The 20,095-nt window shown below is 42.2% G+C and overlaps 1 protein-coding gene across 11 annotated transcripts in view; it reads left to right on the forward strand.

The window, feature by feature from the left end:
- MTO1 (mitochondrial tRNA translation optimization 1) overlaps positions 1-20,095 on the forward strand; it is a 1,525,874-nt gene that overhangs the window by 361,035 nt on the left and 1,144,744 nt on the right. For all 11 annotated transcript variants that reach the window (XR_011205509.1, XR_011205508.1, XM_069243966.1 and 8 more), the window contains one exon: positions 4,670-4,782. Coding sequence is in view for 9 of the 11 variants with exons in the window: in XM_069243966.1 (XP_069100067.1) it covers positions 4,670-4,782 (113 nt within the window). In the remaining 2 variants the exon portion in view is untranslated. The remainder of the gene's footprint in view (positions 1-4,669; positions 4,783-20,095) is intronic.

Here is a 20,095-nt window from a genome sequence, read left to right on the forward strand (position 1 = left end):
TAATGTTCATATCTTGCGGTATCTTGCTTTTTTCTTTCCTTCCAATCCATGGCCATCTTTGGGTTTATATCAGATGTTCGGCATTTTGTGAACAAGCTGACAGGGCTGGGAAACTTGTATATTATATTTGCACTGACATGAATCAACTGCTCGTTAGGCTTTTTACCTCAATTTCATAATATATTAAGGGGAGAATCAACTTCGCTAGCTGGGGCAAATCCCTCCTGCCTCATGTTATCTAAGATTGGGTCATTAATTGCTAAATCGCTTATTTTCCAAAGGGGGAAATGCCCTCTTCCTTTCATATTTGAGAGCTGGATAACGAAAGTGGATTACATTAGAAATGTGAGGAGTTGTACGCTCAGAGGGTAAACGCCCTGAAGAAAGCCAAGGTAATTTAGGACTCTCCTTGCGAGGAGGTAATTGATAAATGATTGTGTATATTATTCTCTGCTGGCAATGCGATGCACAAATATAAATTAAGATTTTGTACTATCTATATAGGCATTATGTGACACTTGTGTTTCCTTTTGCATGCCAAGACTGCTTCCTTTTTTTGTACTAGAAGGTAACTAATTTCAAATGTAATGGGTTGTCTAGTTTCCTAGCAGATACATTCTTTGGTACGTGTGTGAATTAAGGGTGTGTTTCTGATTATCAATAAAGAAGGTATATATTTGCAAATACCACATTCATGGCCCACAATAATACTAAGTCCATAATACGCAGTACTCAGCAGCAAAATATAACTTCTACCTCTTACATTCACATAAGACTCATCTGCTACGAAGGTTGTCCATCACTTGTACTGTACAGTCAAAACAACTGACCCCACCAGATAAACAAGCATGAAATAACTGACATGATTGGTCACGCACTGCTGGACAGTTTGGAGGACCTCAATACAGTCCACCACTGCGGGTCCCCAATATATAAACACTCTGACCTCTTCTTTGCATCTCACAATGAACCCAGTGCAGTAAAAAGCTAAGCAGATTATAAACATAAGAAATACTATAAAGGAATCTACAAATCTGTTCAAAGCTGCAAGCATACTGTGTAGGAAAGTACCATCTTTCTTGGCATGTTACCCCCAATTTCTGCCTGTTTGTCAGTGTGTTTTACTGTATCTCTTGGATCCTGCTAGTCAGGCCCCCAGTGCTCATAGTTTGTGGCCTATATGTCAGTATGTTTTATTGTATTGGCATTATGCATGACTATGTAACCAGAACTCCAGTGCTCATGCTCTCTCTGTTTCTAAATTTGTCACTATAGTCTAGTGACTCCATATTCCACCTCAGATTGGTATACTGGACCCCCCTTATAAGTCCCTAGTATATGGTACCTAGGTACCCAGGGCATTGGGGTTTCAGGAGATCCTTAGGGGTTGCAGCATTTTTTTTTCCACCCATAAGGAGCTCATACAAACACTTCTTCAGGACTGCCGTTGCAGCCTGAGTGAAATAGTTTAAGCACTATTTCACAGCCATTTTCACTGCATCAGGTAACTCATAAGCCACCTATATGTCTAACCTTCAGTTCCTGAAGGCTAGGTGTAAAGTTATTGTGTTTGAGGGCACACCTGCACTAGCAGAGGTGCCCCCACGTTGTCCAGGACCAATTTCCTGGACTTCGTGAGTGTGGGGACGCCATTCTAAGTATGTACTACATATAGATCAATACATAAATGTAGCTTCACAATGGTAACCCCGAATATGGCCATGTAAGGTGTCTAGGATTGAGAACAATGCAATTCCTTTGGGACAGAGGTGTCACACCCTATCCCTTTGGAAATAGGTGTTACAGGCATGGGAGGGATATCCTCCCAGAGCCTCTGGAAGTGCTTTAAAGGGCACAAATGGTGCCCTCATTGCATAATCCAGTCTACACCGTTCAGAGACCCCCAGTCCCTGCTCTGGCGTGAAACTGGACAAAGGAAAGGGGAGTGACCACTCCCCTGTTCATCACCACCCCAGGGGTGGTGCCCAGAGCTCCTCCAGAGTGTCCCTGGACTTTGCCATCTTGTTTTCAGGATGGTCAGGGAACCCTGGGAGCCTCTGAGTTGCCAGTGCCAGCAGATGACGTCAGAGACCCCTCCTGATAGGTGGTTACCTGGTTAGATGACCAATCCCCCTCTCAGGGCTATTTATGGTCTCTCCTCTGGGTGTTTCCTCAGATTCAGTTTTGCAAGACTCCAGCAGGAATCCTCTGCAACCTCTGCTTCACCTTCTACCATTGGATCAACTGCAGAACTGCTCCAGGAACTCTACAACTGCAACAAAGTATCCAAGAAGGCTACTGCAACTCTGTAACTTCAGCTCCTGCCAGCAGCTGCAACAGTTTCCAGGTTGTGTACGCTCCGAGAACTGCCTGTCTTTATGCTGCACAAGAAGGACCGAAGGAATCTCCTGTGGAGTGACGGAGTCACTTCCCTGCTTCAGCAGGCAGCTCTCTGCAGCGATGACCGGTACTCTGGGTCCCCTCTCCCGACGACGAGCGTGGATCCTGGAACACATGTGGTGGACTTAAGTGACCCTGACTGTCCAAAGGTCCAGCTGTCCAAATTTGGTGGAGGTAAGAGCTTGCCTCCCCAAGCCAGACAATACACCTGTGCACCCTGTGTTTTGCAGCTCCTAGGGCTTCTGTGCAGTTTTCCAAGGAATCCTTCGTGCACAGCATAGCCCATGTCCCCAGCACTCTATCCTGCAACGCTCAGCTCTCTGAGTTGTTTTCCAGCGGCGTGGGATCCCTTTGTGTAGTACTGCGATTTGCAACTCCTTTGTTCTCGTGACCTGGGACTCCTGTGGGCGCTACCTGGTCTTCCGAGGGCTCTCTGAAGTGCTGAGAGCCCCTCTGTCTCCTCAGTCCGAATTGAGACCTCCAGGTCCCTCCTGGGTCCACCAGGTAGCACCTTTTCCAGCCAAACCCTTGTTTTGCGTGAGCCAAGGCTTGTTGGCGGAATCCAATGACGAAAGCCAGCCTGCATCCATCTGCTCGTTAGGTGCATTTCTGACTTCTTCTAACTGGAGAATCCACTTTTGCACCTTCATCCGGGTTAGCAGGGGCTCCTGTTACTCCTGGGCTCTTCAGCTGTTCTTGGACTTGGTCTACTCTCTCCACAGGTCTTCAGGTCCATCGTTGGCATCCTGCAGTCTTGCTTGGTTTTGGCATAATCCTTTACCACGACTCCTAGTGTGTTCAAAGGAAACTTGCTGTACTTTACTCCTGCTTTCCTGGGCTCTGGGGCGGGGTACTTTACTCACCTTTGGTGTTTTCATACACTCCCAGCGCCCCTCTACACGCTACTCTTGCCTAGGTGGGAAACCTACATTCGCATTCCACCATTTTAGTATATAGTTTGTGTTCCCTCTAGGTTCAATATAGCCTATGGTGATTTTCACTGTTTGCACTATTTTATGACTGTTTACTTACCTGATTTTGGTTACCGAGTGTATATTTTGTGAATTATACTTACGGCCTAAGGGAGTATACCCTCCAAGACATTTTTGGCCTTGTGTCACTAAAATAAAGTACCTTTATTTTTAGTAACACTGAGTATTGTCTTTATTGTGTGTGAGTACTGTGTGACTACAGTGGTACTGCAAGAGCTTTGCATGTCTCCTAGTTCAGCCTTGGCTGCTCTGCCTACAGCTACCTCTAGACAGCCTGGCTTTTGAACACTGCCTACATTTCACTAATAAGGGATAACTGGACCTGGTATAAGGTGTAAGTACCTTAGGAACCAACTGCAAACCAGGCCAGCCTCCTACATACTGAAAACCATAAAATTGCTTATCTTTCTCTCACACTTCATCATGATCCACCACTCTGCTACAAGCTGTGACCCATAATCCGATAACTGCACCTTGGTGGTCATCACACAACATTGAAACATTTCCCACGTCGGGTCAAAACAAAGGCAGTATCCTTCTAAACACACACTGCACAGTTTGCATGCCACCCATGTAGGCAAGTACTTTAGCACCTGACATAGGGATACCAAGCGCTATATAAACGGTGCAATACAGTAGAATATAATTGTGCATGAAGGAATATAAGCAGAGAAGATTTAGTAGCTACGGGGCAGACTTATTTGTGTGAATGACAAATGGTACACAATCTGGTGCACAAACAATCTGTGGCACAGAGGGAACAGTGACAAAAAGGCAGCTCTTTAAGGGCAGAGATGAGTACCTGGTGGCACAGAAACACCCCTTTGTGAAGAGCCATAGATGTGCTGTGATCTTTGTGGAGACGCTTATGTGGAAGATATTGTTTGAGATTAAGGTGGCAGATAGTACTGCGTGATAGGGGCAGTGCTTAATAGTAACATGTTGGCTTGCAGTGCCACCAGGTATCCTATATGAATGAGTACTTGCACTGGTCGCTGTATGTGAAGTGATATTGTAGTAAGGTTCCTGTGTCTTGATGAGATGTAATTCTGAAGCTTTAGTGATGGGACAGTAGTGCAGAATGCTGCTTGTGAAGTGGCAATGCTACAGAGGTGTTTTTGGAGTAGGTCCATTATTCCATCTTAAAGGAGGTGGTCACAGAGGGCCCTGAATGTTGTTGGTGGTGAGAGTGGCCTCAAATCTTGTTTATGAAGGAACACATCTACATCTCTGTATTAGCGTTTCCTTTGTTTAAACTTGTTTTTTATTTCCCACAGCCCGAGGAGCAGCTACCTTGTCATCTCACATATACAAGTCCAAGAGTAGAGCAGATCATCCGAGAAAACCTTCATCTCAACAGCCATGTGAAAGAGACCACTCGAGGGCCTCGGTGAGTACATGGAGGGGTAGAGATCTTGTGCATGCTTAATGCCTTTTAGCATTAAAAAAATGTAGGAGTGGAGAAGTGCAGTGCACTGAACCCTATCCATAATTTAGATCTGACCCACTGTGTTCAAATCACAAACGTGTACCTTCCATCGGTAGAGTGGGTCAGAGCGTGAGTGCTGTTCCTAGGATTATGAAGGATCAAGTCTCAAAAGGAGTGTAAAATAAATCGTGTCATCTCCAATTCAATAAATCGCAATACAGAAACAAATTAAATACATAAACTTCTAGGTTAGGCAAAGGAAAATATGTAGACTTTGCAATGGAATAAAAACAAGTAGGATAAAACTTGAATTAGGCAATAAGGCCCTGATTCTAAGTTGCGCGGTAGTGGCAGGTAGTAAACTCACATCCAGATTTACTGTTATTGTGTAGGAAATCAATTCTAGTACCATGCAACAAGTTAAGTCCCATTGAATAATGGGCAATTACCATATGGGGCTGGATTTCCGGTTGTAAAACTAAACGAAATTCCCAATTCTGTGGAATTTAACACACATTTCTACCCATTTACTACCTGCTCTAAGCATAGTGTAAGCTTGTGCTTCTGCCCTAGGCTGTGGTGGAGAGCAGGGGTGTGTGGGGAATAGTAGTGGGAAGGAAAAGGTAAGTTCTGGCAGGTGCCTCGTATGTCTTACCCCCCCCCCCCCAACACCACGACCCCCTGCCCCAAACCCCCCCAGTGCCTTGTACGACTTTACCCACCACCCCCTGCCCCCAACCCCTCACAACAGAAAATAAGGTTGGGTGAGGCTTGGCTGCCTGGAAACATTTGATCTGGCGTTCCTACACCCAGAAGTCCTGAGTACAGGAATACTGACCCCACTCTGAATCACGCTGAGTAAAAAGCTGAGTGAAATACCATACAGTCGTTATCAGGGCCTAATTCTCAGAATTTTGGTTCTTATTGCGTTTTGATGACTGTAATCAAGGTATTCCGAAGTTGAGCAGGAACCAGCAAACTAAGGAAGTGGAGTTGTGCTCATTAATCATGTCAGGGCCTTCTGATGTCTATTGAGTTCTAGGACATTTTTTAGAGTCAATTTAGTGTTTAGGGCTCCAAGATAGCTTTCTTTCTGCATGCAGTTAGCATGTATGCCTAGTGGTCTCTAGACGTGTACGTTTACTTTCTAGTTTATTTAGCCAGTGAGCCATGGAAAATGGCTCTTAATGTTAGATTGAAAAGACTAGACATGACTGTAGCACATGTTTGTGTATTGTAGATGTGCTGACACACGGCAAGGTTTACGTGGAAGTCTGCAGTGTTAGTTATGTGTGTGTAGTGTGTTTAGAATGTATGTCGTGTGTCACAAGTTGTTAAAGACTTTTTACATTGTCTACAACAGAAAGGTAAACAACATAGTTTTAAAAATTTCAAGACAGTTTAAAAACGCAAATGTAAGAAATCAACTCAAAAATGCAAATAAGTGAGATTTTATTTCTGTAATGCTCCGTAGAGACACAGACTGCATTTTGTAGTATGTACATAGTACGATAGAAGTACTACCTATGTATTACAAAATGCAATTTTTCAAACATAAGTGGAGATTTACATCTCCACTTTTTGTACTTTTGACATGGCGAGAGCTCTACTCATGTAAGTTTACTACATAGCTGTTAGAAATTGGGTCTTTGGTTGGCAATCAGGTTACCCCCTGTCCCAGCAAGGACCCTCACTTTAGTCAGGATAAAGGAGGATCACCCTCAGTTAACCCCCGCTCACCCCCTTGGTAGCTTGGCACGAGCAGGCAGTCCTAACTTGAGAAGCAAGGTGTAAAGTATTTGTACCAACACACACAGTAACTCGGTGAAAACACTACAAAATAATACAACACAGGTTTAGAACAATAGATAATATTTATCTAAACAAAACAAGACCAAAACGACAAAAATCCAACATACACAAGTCAAGATGTGAATTTTAAAAAGAATAAGAGTCTTAATCTTTAGAAAACAGTGAGAACGCTGTTAGCGCACAAAAGTGCCTTGGTAGCGTCAAAAATATAGCCGCACGGGCAAGTGTGCATCGAAAAAGGCCAGCGATGCGTCGATTTCTCACTCTCAAGCAAGACTGTGTGTCGTTCTTCCTCCAGTCGGGTCGGCGTGCATTGTTTCTTTTCTCCCACAAGAGAGCGATGCATCGATCCAGACTGGCACCTCGGGTCCGGGCCCGCTTTGTGTTGATTTCCCACGCCGAGTGATGTTGCGTCGAAATCCGGTTGTACAGTGTCAGGAAACCACGCTGCATTGGGGCTTGTGTCGTTAACAGCAGCCGCTGTGGGTGTTTAACTCATTTTCTCCAGCTGCGTTGCATCGATCTCCCAGCCTCAATGCAGGTGCAGCGTTGATTTTAGCCACGAGGCCGGCAGCGCGTTGTTTTTCAGCAGCGAGGCGGGTGGTGCGTCGAAAGTTTCCCCGCACGGCGGTCTTTGCATGGATTTCTGTCCTTTTCCACCAGCTGCACCTTTCAAGGGCCTTAAGACAGATAAGGGCACCACTTGGCAGGCAGGACTCTCAGCAGAAAGCCCAAGAGCTGGCAGAGAGAAGTCTTTGTTGTCCCTGAGAGTTCAACAACAGGAGGCAAACTCAGTTTCAAGCCCTTGGAGATTCTTCACCAGTGGGAAGTCACACAAAAGGCAGTCTTTGTCCTCTCTCAGTAGAAGCAGCTACTGCAGGCCAACCCAGCAAAGCACACAGGCAAAGGGGCAGTACTCCTCCTCTAGCTCTTCTCCTTGGCTGAGTTTCCTCTTGGTTTCAGAAGTAATCTGATTTTCAGGGGTTTTTGGTGCTCTTCTTATACCCCTTTCTGCCTTTGAAGTAGGCCTACTTCAAAGAGAAGTGTCTGTTGTTTTCAAGATCCTGCCTTGCCCAGGCCCAGCCCCCAGACACATACCAGGGGGTTGGAAACTGCATTGTGTGAGGGCAGGCACAGTCCTTTCAGGTGTAAGTGACCACTCCTCCTCTCCCCTCATCCCAGATGGCCCATCAGGATATGCAGACTACATCACAGCTCCCTTTGTGTCACTGTCTAGAGGAGAGGTGCAAACAGTCCAACCGTCAAGCTGACTTAGAGAGGGACTCCACAAACAAGAAGATTCACAGAATGGTTTAAGCAAAAAAGTGTCTACTTTCTAAAAGTGGCATTTTCAAACATACAATCTAAAAGCCAACTTCACCAAAAGATCTATTTTTAAAGTGTGAGTTCAGAGACCCCAAACTCCACATGTCTCTGCTCCCAAAGGGAATCTGTGTTTTAATCATATTTAAAGGCAGCCCCCATGTTGAACCTATGAGAGCGATAGGCCTTCCACAGTGAAAAACAAATTTGGCAGTATTTCACTGTCAGAACATGTAAAACACATAAGTACATGTCCCACCTTTAACATACACTGCACCCTGCCCATGGGGCTACATAGGGCCTACCTTAGGGGTGCCTTACATGTATGAAAAGGGAAGATTTCGGCATGTCAAGTAGGTACACTTGCCAAGTCAAATTGGCAGTTTAAAACTGCTCTAACAGACACTGCAGTGGCAGGTCTGAGTCATGTTTACAGGGCTACTAATATGTGTGGCACAACCAGTGCTGCAGGCCCACTAGTAGCATTTAATTTACAGACCCTGGGCACTTCTAGTGCACTTTACTAGGGACTTAATAGTAAATCAAATATGCCAATCATGGATAAGCCAATGTACACATATAATTTAGACATGGAACACTTACACTTTAGCACTGGTCAGCAAGTGTCCAGAGCAAACAAAACAGCAGAAACAGAGTCCAGCACACCGAAACAACCTGCGAAGTAGAGGCAAAAGGTTAGGGGAGATCATGCCAATGATGCCAAGTGTAACAGTAGCATTAAATATGGTAGCGACCTGTGGGAGCAGTGGAAAGCGGAGCATATTTACTACTAAATGGGAGCAGTGTATGGAAAAATCAGGAGGGTTTTTCCCAAGGAAAGGTTTAATGAGGGACATGCAAATACAAACGGAATCCAACTACGAAAGTCAGCCTGCATCCATCTACTCGAATGATCACATTCACAAAAGAATAATAATTTTGCAGTTCACAAATTACTCTTGTAAAATTACTACAGCCCAAAAGGCCATAAAACGTCATACATGTACTCTACTCCAACCTTGGAGTAAGTCACATGGCCACTCACAGGTACTGCAACACACTCCCTTAGAAAATAATGGAGGCAGCAATGTAAAGCCCCGTAGGAAATAATGTCAAAACAATTAAATTAAACTTTTAAAATAGACATATATAATTGGATTTAGTTTTGAGAAGTTATATTAATTTGGATTCAGTTTTGTTTTAATTATGAAATAATCATTAACTTAGTGTTACCAAAGCATTAAACTTAATTAATCAAAACATCTTCATCAAGTCTGTGTAGATGTACACATGTGTAGACATCGCATGTCTCCACCCCCGAAACCAGTGTGACATCTAAGAATAAATTTACTATAGTAACTTTTGACATGTATACGGAACTCTCAGCAAATGGGGCACATATCTCCCTATGATAAGGTATAGGAAACATGAATAAAGTTAAATTTAGTGCAATTCTAAATTCATTTAAAATAATTTTTATTAACCGAAAACGTATCAAATAAAATGGTACAGCTCAGTAATTCATGAAATTAAATAATGATTAAATACTTAATTATTTAAAATATATACATTTACTGCATAAGTGTAATTAAATGAACTTAACATTTATATTTAAAAGGTTTAATTTTTTTAAATAAGTTGAATTTTTATTTTTAAAATAAATAATTATAATTTTATTGTAATATAACTTAACACTAACAAACTATATATGTATATATACATGTACGTGTGTAATATATATATAAGGAAAAGCTATGCAGTCAACAACAAAGAAGGACTATATGGTTTAAATAGTTGGGTGTAAAAATGTCTGCCAATGTCCTGTTGAAGGCTTCTGCCGAAACGCGTTGACATCTGGTTGGGACAGCGTGTGTTTGTTCATGGTGGGCACATTATTGATTTCCTTTTTGTGCTTTTTTACCATTTTATGCGGGTCGAATTTACCTGCATTTAAACCTTTTTCAATAAATAGCAGCCGATGAAATTATTCATAAGTGGTTTTTGACTCTACTATTTTACGAGCTCATTTTGGATGATGTGCAGCCCTTGGTGTGCGATTATAATGCACCAGTTTTCTTGAATACTTTTGTTCCGCGTCATGTCTGGTTCGCGGTAGGGCTAGCACGCCGCTTGGAGTGTGCGTGATACAATCTTACCAGACCTTTTCCAAAGGAGGACTTTCACGCTGCACCGCGCCGTTTGGATACATTGTTGCTCCCCCGCAGGATTGTTGTAGCTGCCGAAGAGAGTTACATCTCTCTCAGAGGTAAGGAGGATCGTTGCCCTGGGTAGCTCTGACACATTTATTGGATACACAACGTCGCTCGGCTCGAATGGACGATTATAGTCACATATTTGAATCATCCACCCATACTGCTTTACATCGTGTATATTACGCTCGTGCAACCAACGTTTGTAGAGTGCATTCCACTGAGGCATATCGGCGTGCTTTTTGTTTTTGATTTTTCCACACTCGCTGTCCCAGTATTTACGGTCCGGTACTCTAGACTTCACATTTTTAGGATTCTATTTTTCGGAACGGATTTTTTAGAATTTTCTTTTTCGTTTGGAATTTTGTATTGGGATTGACTTTCAATAGATGACTGTACTTTACAGATTTATAGACTGGCAAACCTGAATCTACAGTTGCGCTATCCGGTATATTTTTGTGGATTTAACTTACTAGTTTTTGAATTATTTAATGCACTATGGCCAATCGGAAAGCCCTGTGGGAACAGGCTGCTACTACCTTGTTTGATAGTGCTTCTGGAACATCAGCGGCTTCAGATTCATCAACACGCACAGCAGCAACTATTATCTTTGAATTAGAAAAGGCAAGAATCCTAGAATTGAAAAAATTGTGGGAAATGACCTCGCTGACCAAATATATACCAAACGGTCGTGTGCCACGAGGTCTAAGAATTCTAATATTGCCCACCCTTGGTGATATAGATCCTGATCTCTTGGAACAATGGAGAGTACATACATCCGAATGTTCAGTTAAATTAATGGACACTTTGATTATTCAATCAAAACGACGTATGGAAGAACAAACCCACAAAATTGAACTTTTAACTAAAGAACTAGAAAAAATGGGTAATTCCTCAGAGATACAACAACTATTGATGAAGATGGAAGAACGCATCGCCAAAAAAGAGGATGAAATTAAACTCCGTAAGGCCTCCAAATTTAATAGAGACAAAAAAGACTATGAAGTAGGTAGAATCTACACATTTGCTCGTAAATATAATACACTCAGAGCACAAGACAAAATCGCGATAACGGATAGCTCCAATGTAACAACCAATATAGTAGAAGATAGTTCTGACTTAAGCTCATCAGCTGATGAAGCTTCTGCCAATAAACTGGATTTTCACGGGGAAATGAGACTATTACAATCAATCACGCCACAATCAAACAGGGGCAGAGGACGAAGTCGAGGAGGTTCAAGACGCGAAGGGGGAAGAGGCGGAAATCACAAATATCAAGACTAGAGGGGACTTTTCGATCTGACAATCCCAATATCATTGTAAATATTTCTAAAGTACAACTAACCTTGAATCAAGAACGTATTCTAAACTTAGGGTTAAGTTTTTGTCCAGACAATCACTGGGATTATGTTGATACCAGAATAGAATTGTATAAATACACACGCAAGTTGCGGTTGTTGAAACATTTCTCTAAGAAAACACGGGCCACTACATCTGGTCCCAACACAAATGTAGACACTCTATCTGGGTTCCATATCAATGATGTACCTGACTTAGTAGAAATTGGGAAGTTAAGTTGTGTAGATGATGCCAGTAATGATACAGGTAAAGATAACAACATTTTGACTGATATGGGATTTGTTACAAATCAGACCACTGCCAGTATGTTAAAACCCTCCAGCAGATTCAATCCTCAATTACCGACGGGTAATATGATTGATATGTTCTATGAATTGGTTGTTGATGATATTGATCATTTTCGGAATAATTGGAAAAGCATCAAAATGAAAAAAGCTCAGAGAGTTAATTTTTCAGCCTCAGATTGGAAAGATCTAAATGAGCTTAAATCCAACAATACAATTGTCATCAAACCCTCCGATAAAGGAGGGAATATTGTTATTATGGACATTAATAGCTATATGAAGGAGGCTAATTATCAACTTTCCAATAAACAGCATTATCAAAAATTAACTACCAATCCTACCAATGAATATCAAACCATCTACTGGGAGATGCTCGATAGCTGGCACACCACTGATCTAATTGACCAAAATGAATACCTTTATCTCAAAGTCATGTTTCCTAGAACTCCCTGTATTTATTTTCTACCAAAAATTCATAAAAATACAAAACATCCCCCTGGTCGACCTATAGTCAGCATGAATTCATCCCTATTAGAAAATACTTCCCGTTTTTTGGACCTCTTCTTATGTCCCTTTGTCACTGAATTGCCCTCCTATCTTCGAGATACCAATGATTTCTTAGCTAAGATCCATAATGTTCCATGGCAATCCAATTATTTATTGGTAACCATGGATGTGACTGCACTTTATACCTCTATCAAGCATGAGTATGGTATCCAAGCATGTTGTCATTTTTTGGGCACTCGTAAAATTGAATTCCTTCAACACACCAACATGCTAGTTAGCATGCTAAGATTCTGTCTCACCCACAATGCCTTTCTATTTGACGACCAATATTATTTGCAGAAACAAGGGACTGCGATTGGAGCTTCATTTGCTCCCACGTACGCTAACCTTTATATGGGCTGGTGGGAGAAAGAGATAGCTTGGTCTGACTCCAATAGTAAATATATGGAACAAGTGGTACTATGGGTCAAATATATTGATGATCTCTTTCTCATTTGGGATGGTGATGAAGGTTCCCTCAAACAATATGTTAATATCTTGAATAACAACGAGTTTAATATTCATTTAGATTTAAAACATAGTGCCCAAACTATAGAATTTCTTGATGTCCAGATTTCTGTACAAAAGGACAGTTTACAGACAACTATCTTCCGCAAACCAACAGCCTGTAATTCAATTCTGCATGGTAATAGCGGCCATCCAAAAGCTTTGAAATGGAGCATTCCATATAGTCAATTTTTACGGGCTCGTAGAATTTGTTCTAACGATGAATGCTTTAATACTGAAATTGTTATTATGACACAGAGATTTCTGGAGAGAGGGTACCCCTTAAAGATTCTCAAAGATGCCCATTTGAGGGTCTTGAACATGTCCAGAGAAAAACTGCTTTTTAAATCTGGTAGCATCAATAATCAAGATCAAAATGATGGATCTTCACCTAGACGTTTCTGGAATTCAATTCCCAACATTCACATCTAAATAACATCATACAAAAAAATTGGCATGTTTTGAGACATGACTCTGCTATAAAGGACAGTATAGGTCCTCATCAACATATAACATATCGTAAAACTCAATCATTGGGTGACCATCTCACCAGAAGCCTATTCCAAAGTTCCAAAGCTAATTCGTCTTGGCTAGCTAAGAAAAGTCTTGGTTTTTGGAAATGTGGACATTGCAAATCCTGTTTATATGCACAAAATACTCACACATATACTACTTTTGAAGGGAAAATCTGTGATATAACAGATCGTATCACATGTGAAACTGAATACGTCGTATATGTGATTGAATGTGGTTGTCATAAAAAATATGTAGGTAGTACCATTCATAAATTGAAAGTCAGGTTCTTACAACATCTCAGAGCTATCAAGAATCATGATCCATCTTACCCCTTAGCTAAACACTTTTGGGACGTACATGAAGGCAATTGCAGCTCTTTAACATTTTATGGTGTTAAAACCATTGCTGCCCATCCCCGGGGAGGGAACAGAACTGCGCATTTGAGACAAACTGAGTCTAAAATGATTTTACTTCTAGGCACAGAAAACCCCTGGGGTCATAACTTGGATGCAGAGCTTTATGTCCATTTGTGAGATTTTAGATTTCTTTTCATACATATATGTATACATTCTTATATATTTTTATATATATACTTTTTCCAGTAGAAAACATGAAATTCATTTGACATTTAAAAATATTGCTTTTTAGGATCCTTTATTGGTTAATGAAATTTCCGGATTGAAATTTAGTTCATTTTGTTATTTTATTTATCACATATTAATTCACTTTAGGGTGTTACACTCATCTAATTTACCTTTGTACTGTAATATATGCTTCTGGGTCTAGCGGTGTGTATATATATATTCCTGTTGCTGAATTTGTTGGGTCTTGTTTGCAATTTCAAAATTAATGATAGATTTGCCTGTGATATGGATATAATAATTCTTTCCTTTTTAGAGTATATTAATATTCAGAGGATTAGGATTAATTTTATGAATTGTATTATGATCTATTTAAAATGGAATTTGATATTGTTATTAAGAGTAATTGAGATATTTATATAAATTGTATAGAATTTTGGTTATTAATATCCATTTATATATTTGTCCGTCTTGGATATAACTTTTATTGGTATCTCTTTCTTAGAATCGATTGGATTTATTCTATTTATTTAGTCATTTATTTATAGCTTGTATTGTAATTAATTTATAGTACATATATTTATATATTTATTTATTTATATATCAGGCTTTTAAAACTATTAAGTAAAAAGTGGATAATATGTCGATATTAAGAGTGAAAGGAAAAAGGAAGAGAAAGAGAGAAAAAAACCTTATACATGGGGCTTTCCTTTCCCTGCATTTAACAATTATCAATTGTGATTATATATTATTCATGCATTTACAGGCGACCAGATCATATATGTGATATTGCAGTATAACATGAAAGAAATATACAATGTTATATTTGAAGTTTTTATCTCATCAAAGCACAGGATTATTAGTCTCTAACTTTCAAACTTAGAATTGCTACGTTACAAAATGGCCGCTCTGTTTGCACTTCCCTCGAGCTATGCAGTCAACAACAAAGAAGGACTATATGGTTTAAATAGTTGGGTGTAAAAATGTCTGCCAATGTCCTGTTGAAGGCTTCTGCCGAAACGCGTTGACATCTGGTTGGGACAGCGTGTGTTTGTTCATGGTGGGCACATTATTGATTTCCTTTTTGTGCTTTTTTACCATTTTATGCGGGTCGAATTTACCTGCATTTAAACCTTTTTCAATAAATAGCAGCCGATGAAATTATTCATAAGTGGTTTTTGACTCTACTATTTTACGAGCTCATTTTGGATGATGTGCAGCCCTTGGTGTGCGATTATAATGCACCAGTTTTCTTGAATATATATATATATATATATATATATATATATATATATATATATATATATATATATATATATATATATATATATTCGATGGCATGTGTCCCTGTAGATACACATGCTCTGCATCTAGTGTTGGGTCCTGAGTGTTGCAGGTTGTTTTTCTTCTAATAAGCATTTTCTAATCACTGGATCAAGTGACTCCGCCTTCTCAGTGATACTGCGCATGGGCATAGAGTCCTTTGTTAGATTGTTTTCTCTCCGCCGTCGGGTTCGGACATGTGTATCTATGCTCGACCTTCGACTTGCTCCTGTTCGAAACTTCCCCCTGTCATTCTTTTATTCACCTGTATTGTTCTCTTGATTGCGAAATCCCACGTTTGTGTTCATTCTTTCCAGTCGTCGGGTCAAGTACCAACCGAGTGCCTTTCGGGGCGACCCTGCCCTTTTCAACCTATCTCCATGCGGGCCCGAAGAGAATGCTGAGCTGATGAATCAGACACAGTTTCATTTCTGTCCTCGGTGCCATTTGAAATTTCCACACACCAACCATCATCAGGTGTGTTACCTGTGCCTCTCCCCTGATCACCAAGATGCTATCTGCGATGCATGCAAGACCTTCAGCTCAAAGAAGACCCTTCGATATCGAAGAGCTCGTAGGTTGGAGATGCTGCACAAGTCCCCAGAAGACACCCCAGACACAGACATCTTTGCGGAGGAGCATGCACAGAAGGAGCCCGAACAAGAGGAGGCCTTCTCCATTCAAGACCCCGAGTCCACCGTTCATTCGGACTTTGAGAGCCATGAGGTGATGTCAGCTTAGCCTGTGTGTACTGTGACTCCTCCTGCCCTCCCAAAGACTTTTAAAAAGCCCCTTAAACAGAGGTTGCCGGACCACCACTGCCACTAGGCCATGGCCGGTTTTGAAAAACTACTTTGGCTGCCCTTCGGCTCTGAAACCAGTCAAGACCACAATATCGTCTTTGGCATCAACCTCTAGCTCTTTGGTCCAAGCTATTTCCAACAAATCTTGAGCACGGAGCACCTCAGCACCAAGCCACCCAGCCTCAACAGCTGCTTCAACAAAGAGTCACCGACCGAAACCACTGGTGCCGAAAACAAGGGAGCCAACTCCTTTGGAGCACATGGATCAAAGTCAATCCTCCACTACGCCATCTCCTATTGAGGCTATACTGGAAACTATGGACTCTGAACAGCGCTGCCTCCATATCCAGGAAGGTACACAGCATTTTATTGGCACGTTCAAGAGGAAGTTATCCTTCCATGAGGCTTTAGACACTTCTCCACTTCCAAAAAAGGCCTCTAAGGACAAGGCTACCTCTACTTTGCCTAAGCCTTTTCCTCCTCCTGCTCCTCCTCCTGAAACACCTTTCTAACCACCTTTACTCCGTACTTCTCCACCTCCTTCCTCTGCTCGTTCGCCTGCCTCTCCTACTGTGGGAAACCTCACACCTTAGGGTCCTCCTTTACTTATAGGGAAATATTTTGGTGGGTCACATCACGACCCACACACATGGGATTCATATGACCCCGATCCCATTATAAATACAGACCCAGATTTGTACAGTGTAAGATCCTCTCTACACCAAAGGACTCTACTAGTAATCAGCAGGTCATAGCAAGGGCAGCTGCATTTCATAACATCCAGCTGCATAGGGATCCAACAGAACAGGATTTTCTGTTTGACACCTTAACTACCACACATAAGGATATTCAGTTCCTTCCTATGCTCCCTGGTATGATTTTAGCAACACAAAAGGATGATGGACGGAGTGCTGAAACTTTTCTACTCAATCCCAGTCACTGATCTGGGTTTAATCCATCGTTCTTTTGCTCACCATGCCACCCCAGTTTAGATCCAGCCATATGCAAATCAGTCTTGACCCTGTTCCCCATTAGAACAGTTCAGCCCAAACTGCCAGGCCAGGACTTCCCTGGACCAGAAACAAGCATCCTGGGACCGGTTTCAGAATATCACTCTTCATCAGCCTTGGCTAGTTCGATATCAAGTGGCACAGTGAGCACTGGGCATACCCTTCCCACTTAGGTCCCAGGATGCTTGTTTCCAGTTCAGGGAGGACCTGGCTTGGCAGTTCGGGCTGGACTGTTCCCATGGGGAAGAGGGTCAAGACTGATTAGCATATGGCTGGGTCCAAATTGGGGCGGCGTGGTGGGCAAAAAAATGATGGATTATACCCAGATCTTTGTGACTGGGTGTGAATGTTTGCATTGTTCAGCATTTTGTCCATCATCTGTTCTTTTTGCTTTTGTCGCCCTAAGTGGTAAGGGTATGCCCAGATGTGGGTCCCGTGCTCACTGCGCCACTGGATTCAAGCTAGCCTGGTTGATGAAGGGTGATACCATGAAAACGGTCCCAGGATATTTGTTTCCAGTCCAGGGAGGACCTGGCCTGGTAGTTCGGGCTAAACTGTTCCCATGGGGAACAGGGTCAAGGCTGATTTGAATATGGCTAGGTCCAAACTGGGGTGGCGTTTTGGGCAAAAAAACAATGGATTAAACCCAGACCTTTGTGACTGGGGGTGAATGTTTGCATTGTTCAGCATTTCATCCATCATCTGTTCTTTTTGCCCCTAGTATGATTTGATTGATTTGTCAGGCAGATTACATCTTTAAGGAGCCAGTCCACTCTAGAATTATAAGCCCTAGAGTGGACAAAATGTATAAACCTTCTCCTTTTGATCCACTATACATCAGGTTTCTGGTCCCACCAGATTCGGTAGTGGGCGCTACCACAAGAAAGTGAGCCAATAGCCAAGCTACAGAGGACTCTCCTCCACCAGACATGGACAACAAAAGGCTGGATGCCGCAGGCAAAAGAGTCCCCGCACAAGCAGCAAACCATTGGTCCATTGCCAATTCACAGGCCTTGCTATCAAGGTGTGATCGTGGTCACTGGGAAGAAATAGAGGAGCTCCTCCAATATCTCCTAGATGAGCACCACAAGTGAGTCCTGTAAATTGCTACAGAAAGACAGTCTCCAATAATTCTATCCAGTGTGCCCTCGATGCTGCAGACACAGCTGCACATGATATAAGCACAGAATATTGTTAAGGAGACATGCCTTGCTTAGATGTTCTGGCTTCAAGTTAGAGGTACAACAAGCGGTGCTCAGCATACCCTTTGACAAGGAGCACCTTTTTGGCCCATAAGTGGACTCGACCATGGAGAAGATGAAAAAAGATACTGACACTGCAAAAGCCATGGACGTCCTTCAGTTTCAGTGACATAGAAGCAATTTTTGCTGCCCTACATTTAGAAGTGATTACAAAATGAAAACCTCAGAACCATCTACCTCTCAAACTAGACAACCCTCAACCTCAATTCTCGAGGCATCTTCAGAGGAACCTTTCAGAGGCAACAACAACCAAGGAAGAGGCAAGAGCACTCCCAACCCGTAGCTCTTCCTCAACATCTAAGCAGTGACTACCTACATCTCCCCGAGCCCCACACCACAACTGAAGGGGGACAACTTCAAAATTTCCATACACAATGGGTAAACATAACACTGTATCAATGGGTCCTTTCCATTATCCAACATGGTTATTGTTGGATGCTCACTACCACACCTCTAAACATTCCCCCTCATTCTCACAGATTATCCCACAAACATCTCACCCTTCTCATACAGAAGATACAGTCCCTGCTTCTCAAAGGCGCCATAGAGCCTGTTCCATTACAATGCCAGGGAACAGGAGTATACTCGCTATACTTTCTCATCCCCAAAAAGGATGGATCTCTCAGACCTAGTTAGGATCTCAGATCATTAAACCACTACATTCTGTGAGAACACTTTCACGTGGTTTCTCTTCAAGATGTTATTCCCTTCTCCAAAAAGGTGACTTTATGATGCCCCTAGATCTAAAGGACCCTTACTTCCATATAGCCCTATCCACCCACTACAACGAAAACACATAAGATTTGTGGTTGAAGGCAAACGTTACAAGTTCAAAGTCCTGCTGTTCTGAGTCACGACTGCTCCCAGAGTCTTCACATATTGCTTAGCATTGGTTGCTGCACATCTCAGAAGGAAAACACACGTGTTCCCCTATCCAGATGACTGACCTAGCAAAGCCAGCACACTGCGTCAGTGCCAATATCACACTCAGATGACAGTGGACCTGCTTCACACACTGGGATCCACAGTCAACTTTGTAAATTCCTATCCACAACCTCTTCAGACACAGCGCTATCTAGGAGCTATTCTCAGTGCAGAGTTGGTGCAAGCATACCCCAATCCACCCAAGTTCAGAGTTTTCAGTCTCTTCTCCCCCAGTTTCAGGACAATCAGACATGCACAGTCAGGACTATCATGTGCCTATTGGAGATGAAGGCATCCTGCATTGCCATTGTTCCCCATGCCAGACTTCACATGTGTCCCCAACATAAATGTCTGTCACATCAGTGTTTTTAGTCACAAGTTCACCTGGAGGATTAGACCTCTATACTCACCAATCTCTGCAAATGATGGAACACCACCGATCTTTTGAAAGGGAGGCCTTTTCTGGACCCTGTTCCTCAGTTCATTCTGACCACAGATGCGTCACTGATGGTTTGGGGTGCTCATCTCAAAACCTCACAGTACAGGGCCTCTGGGATCCCAGTCACCAGTCCATGCACAGTTATCTGGAGCTTAAGGCTTTGTTTCTACCCGAGACCTTTTCTTCCTCACCTATCACACAAGGTTGTCTTAGTCATCACAGACAACATGACAGCCATGCATTATTTACAGAAACAGGGGGGAACACGTTCATCCCAGTTGCCACAACTTTTTCAGACAATATGGAAGTGGGCTCTTCACAACCATATTCATTTAGTGGCAGGGTATCTCCCTGGAACAGAAAACAACTTTGCAG

Source organism: Pleurodeles waltl, chromosome 7 (assembly GCF_031143425.1).
Source record: "Pleurodeles waltl isolate 20211129_DDA chromosome 7, aPleWal1.hap1.20221129, whole genome shotgun sequence".
Lineage (NCBI taxonomy): Eukaryota > Metazoa > Chordata > Amphibia > Caudata > Salamandridae > Pleurodeles > Pleurodeles waltl.